This window comes from Melampsora larici-populina, assembly GCF_000204055.1.
Source record: "Melampsora larici-populina 98AG31 unplaced genomic scaffold MELLAscaffold_14, whole genome shotgun sequence".
NCBI classification, from domain to species: domain Eukaryota; kingdom Fungi; phylum Basidiomycota; class Pucciniomycetes; order Pucciniales; family Melampsoraceae; genus Melampsora; species Melampsora laricis-populina.
This window is the reverse complement of record NW_006768778.1, coordinates 1,096,288-1,101,745: the sequence shown is the minus strand read 5'-3', so window position 1 is coordinate 1,101,745 and position 5,458 is coordinate 1,096,288. Positions and strand designations below refer to the sequence as shown.

Here is a 5,458-nt window from a genome sequence, read left to right as displayed (position 1 = left end):
TGTACATACAGATGCATAGAATGATTGTTATACTAGCTACATAGTTCTTGATCTTATGAAAGTTCGAGAGGAAGAGTTCAGCTTTCTAATGCACTTAAAATCGAGTGTTTTGAGGCAGATTTGACAAAGTTATAGGTGTTTTCAGAAATCAAAAGTTTCTCTAAACACTAATGAGCCAAATTTCAGTGCTTGTTACAGGTTGTAATTGGATGATTATGAAGGTTTATTGTTAGTACACTTATCAATACAGACTGTAAAAATATGGAAAAATATGGAGAGTGAAGCTCTCACCGCAGGGAACAAGATGCATATTTTTATTTATTTTTTGCCCTTCTCCTGGCCTTTCAATATTTTTGTGTATCAATAATTTAATTTTCTGCCCAGAAAATATTATCTTTTGTGTAGTGTAAGGACATCAATCATGTCTTATAACGTAAAATTGGTCTTAAAAGTTCAAACTTGAACTGCCCTAATTGAACATGACTATCTTGTAAGACCAAAAGGCATGCACGGCCATAGACATTCTGAATCTCTCTCAGCGCGACATACAGTCAATCCAGATTAGCTTGTCCAATCAAAAATTTCAAACTTTTTTTAAAGTGATACAGGTGATTTTATAAGCATAAATATGCGTATATGAGATAACGAGTTTGATCCACCCTGACCAACCAGACCATTCCACTGTTTGAATGATCCAACCTGTCCTCACCGCCATTTCCTTATCCTCACATCCATCGGTCCAGCTTGATCACACTCGATCCATTCTCTTAGATCTGGACACTTGCTGTAAGTTTTGAATGTGTCCTCTTGGTTTTGAATTTAATCTCACAGTTTCTCTTTTGATCTTGTTTTAATCGACTCAGCTTCGATCTAAACCTCGATTTAACCCTCTTATCTTCAATCGATCTCTTTACTTTGACATCTAGGCTTCAATTCTGAGACAATCTCCTTGAATCGTTGTTGAATCCTTCCTTTGGGCATCAGATTCAACTTGTCAGCTTTGAATCCAACCTTCAAGCTCTGTGTTTCTTGATTGACTCGTTCCTTGCATTTGTACTTTTTGTCCTTGTCTTTGAATCCACCCTGTCAATGTTTTTCTGCTTCAACTTTTTCAGTCCTCCTTTCCTCTGTAATAGAATATTTGAAATATAGACTCTGTCAGTGGTATCTTCACTTTCCAGATGCACCAATACCATCGGACGTAGAAAGGAGATCATGTGCTATGATGGCATTCACAGATGAGAGGTGCCCCAACAGCTGGAAAGCCAAGTCTTGTGTGGGCAAAGCTCAAAGAGTTCCATACCAAGTGGCAAAAGACATAAACTGCATAGTGAAGTTTGAAAGCAAGGAAGGATGCAATTACGATAACGGGTTTATCTTTTTAGATTCTATTGCTCAATTCCGCTTACATTCAGATATCTCCTTAACGACTATGTACAAGAGATGAATTCAGAGCAGGCGGTAAAGGAAACATATTGCAGTTCATCATGATCGGGAGGAGAGATACAACAGTACATGTCTAAATGCATTGGTGGATCTCTGTGAGGGTGTCATGTACTCTTGAATCAACCTGAATATCAACACAAAATGAGTTACACAAGCAAATCAGAGCAAAGAGACCGGTATCGAAGACGAGAAGGTTGGATTGAAGGTGTAAAAGTTTGGATCGAAGCTGAGACGATCAAAACAAGATCAAAAGAGAAACTGTGAGATTAAATTCAAAACCAAGAGGACACGTTCAAAACTTACAGCAAGTGTCCAGATCTAAGAGAATGGATCGAGTGTGATCAAGCTGGACCAATGGATGTGAGGATAAGGAAATGGCGGTGAGGACAGGTTGGATCATTCAAACAGTGGAATGGTCTGGTTGGTCAGGGTGGATCAAACTCGTTATCTCATATACGCATATTTATGCTTATAAAATCACCTGTATCACTTTAAAAAAAGTTTCGAAATTTTTGATTGGACAAGCTAATCTGGATTGACTGTATTCATTTGAACTCATTGAAACTGATGGTCACTTGACCAAACAAAATAAAATGAGATTTTAGACCTGAAATGTTAGTCAAGTTGAACCAAAACTCAATTCTTTTTGACTTCATCCAAAATTGAACAAAATTCATCAAGATATTGTAATTGATCAAAGTTGGTGAGTGATTGTGCGTACCGACTTCTGCGCTCGGGTTTTTATCGGTCTCGACTCTCCAGCCCTGGCCCGCGTGTATCTTTTGAGTCCACAATTATGGCCTCTCTTTCTCATTGCCATCAAGGCTGAATTGTGCATTCTCCTCGTCAATTCTCAGCTTTTATTCTCCCTCATTGAAAGCACCTCACACTTCTTCCTGTGCAGTATTCCCGGTCACGTTATCACGTAGCTGGAAGTAATAGTCTGACGAACCTTCTCGATACTCAAGTTTCAGCCGGATTTATCCTTGAAAGACGATCTATAGACCATCGAAGTTTCCTAGCTTTCCGATCTACGTTGAGCCTCTTGAAATGAAGGCTTGAAGATACGACAACTAGCCCCTAAAGTTTACAAAATCAACAAGGCAACCTCTAGTTCCATGGCTCAGCTTCCACTTTGGCGCGAGATTGTCTCTGAACTTCACGAGAGGACTAAGCCATTACTTGAACATCACAACTTCCTTCGAGAACGTTTCGAGAAACTGGAGTCGGAAGGGTTTATTTGGTCGAAGGAATCAATGTTCGATATTTTCGTTCAATTCGGTCTATCAGAAAGCCCACACGACTCATCCCCAATTGAGAAGAGATTACTAGAACCTTGCGATCCACGGGGCATTGAAAGTACATCCATCAAGCTTGACAATGCTACTCAGATTAAGAAATCAGAGCATACACTCTGCCCCCTAGGCCTCATGAATCTACCGATTGAAATTTTTGACAAGATACTCGAAACACTTGATTCCATGGCTAAGCTTGAAGCTAAAGCAATCTTCGACCAAAGAGCAAACAGTACGGTGGTGATATCTGGTCCAGGTGATCGGAAGCCATACAAGACTTATTTGCACCGAAACTCGCCAATCTTAAATAGTATTCAAAACTTTTCACTTACTTCGCGTGAGATACACCAACGTTGTCGACCATGTCTATGGAGAGTAAGTCATCTATCAACTCATACATGAAGGAATGCTTTCTAATCACATTTGATCACTCAAACCAAATTTCAGACACTAAAGTTTCCTACATCTCTTCCAGCACCAATTGATCTATGGACCAAAGATATCCTCCTCAAACAAGGGAGTTACGTCCGATCACTATCCCTCAAACTTTCTGGAAATTGCTGTAATCCTCCTGGTGAATTTACAAAACATGATCCCTTTTATGATAATCTTATCCCTGAATACGACAACAAAGAACCTACCAAAATTGGAGCATTTCTCTCTCCAGAGAGTGTGAGATGCTTGATACATCGGTGCCCCAACCTTTCTGCGCTAGTGATTGAATATGATTTCAAGGTAGATTCAGAATCCGGGTACGGGGCTGGATCAGAAGCCTTTCTATTAGAGCTAGTGCCATTGTTATCAAATCTCAGACGACTCCGGCATCTAAAATTGCGCGGCGGATGCAGCATGAGGATCGCAAATGAATTCTCACGAAACATCCTGGCTCATCAACCTTTGTTCGAGTCGCTTACATTGGCTGGATTTCCAGATTCTGTAGATCAACAACAGCATGGTGACGATTCTCTCGAATTCAATCTGTCCAAAATCAAATGTTTATCACGGTTGCATATATGGGGATACAAAGCTTTAGATACAGAATGGTGCCTTTACAATTGGCCAAAAACAATCACTGATCTTGCAATTCGCTATTGTGATTTATCACGAAGTTATGCGCACCTAATAATCCAACACATTGCACCTTACGTGACAAAGCTCAAGCTTGACTTTGGCCTTATGCCAATTTATCATCAAGGCAGATGGCAAGAAAACTTGGAACTCGATTCTAGCTGGAGTCCTGAAACTCGTTTCTCGCTTCCATTTTTGACTGACTTGGAGCTTTCACCCCGGGACCCTCTCTTACTGGACGCCTTTCAAGACTGCAAATCTTTAGGCCGTCTCAAGTGGACCTACAGAACATCAAATCATTGCAACACCTTAAATAGGTTGATTCTTGAAGCCAAATGGCCTGAGCTCAAGAATCTGGTCGTAACGCCTCACTGGCGGTTAACACTGGCTGATGTTGAACATCCACTAGAAGAATTCAAGAAGCCATTGGATCGATTGGAAGAGTATTGCGAACAAGCCACTATGAAAACGACCATAAGGTGGCCTTCTGATGATCCCCTCTAGTAGTCAGCCGGATTCGAGATATTACAATGATACTCTCATGTACGGGGGTTCATGACATCATTGATCTGAAGAGATGATATACTTTTCCTACTTCCTGTTGGTATGCTTGTGCAAGCAGAAATTCATGAGGCTTTTAAGAATTGTTCTGTACTTGATCTTTGTCAAAAAAGGACCAGCTGGGTGAGACAAAAATGTAGTATCAGATTGTTGAGATGAGTCGTGGTCTTTGATGTACTACTTTTGATTCTGATATGTTTGAAAATCAAGCTTGCTTTCAATGTATAAGATACATATCGATTATACGTACAATCTCCTGCTTTGGACTAAGAAGCATAATAGGGGGGCTCAAGTCAAAATATTTTACTGCTTTTATCGTAATTTTTTTTTCCCAATTGCATAAAATTTTGCGTAAATTTTATGCAATTGGGAAAAGTTATATGACATCCCAAATCTTTTAAGCAGCAAATTTACGCAAATTTACTGCTCAGAAGGAGATCCAAGAGAAATTTTTACGGTCCTTTTTTACAAATTGGGAAATGTTTTTACAGCACGGTACCGTAAAAAACTTTCCCAAATTTTTTAAGAAAAGGCCACAAAAATTTTGACTTGAGCCCCCTTAATATCAAATGTTTCAGACCCAACCCTGTGGAAACTTGGCTGCTAAAGAGTGCTTTCAGCCAAACCTTGCCTGTTTTAGGATCAGATGTTGATAACGCGAGCTGCTGGCCTTGTTCAATATCTCTTTGTGCACATAAGGCCATGTCATGTGTCTTAGGGTTTCATACCCAGCCAAGCAATATGCTGAAATATTGTCAGTTGTATTGTTAAAGAGTTTCATCCATATGAAATGACAGGGACACCCCTGGGAAGTCAAAGTCCCACAGATCTGAACAAGCTCGTGTAGGCTTGTGTCCACCCAATCATCACTTATTTGTTCGATTTGCTTTGTTTTCTGTTGTTCTGTAACTCGTTGATTTGACTCTATTGAGGTCTCTTCAGCTTGCGGCACCAAACTCATGTGACTCACTTTGTACAGGGTTACAGGGCCAAAAATAGGCAAAAAATACTCAGTATACTCAATAATACTCACTTTACTGAGTAAACTCATACTCACTCCTGCATCCCTGATGTGACTAAAGGTTATC

The 5,458-nt window shown here is 39.9% G+C and overlaps 1 protein-coding gene across 1 annotated transcript; it reads left to right on the top strand.

Annotated features, from left to right (window-relative positions):
- Positions 1-2,564: 2,564 nt before the first annotated feature.
- Positions 2,565-4,313, top strand: MELLADRAFT_62435 (uncharacterized protein; the record flags this gene model as incomplete). Its single annotated transcript, XM_007409018.1, has 2 exons — positions 2,565-3,116; positions 3,189-4,313. The coding sequence occupies 2 exons, from the start codon at positions 2,565-2,567 to the stop codon at positions 4,311-4,313; spliced, it is 1,677 nt and encodes a 558-aa protein (XP_007409080.1).
- Positions 4,314-5,458: the final 1,145 nt, after the last annotated feature.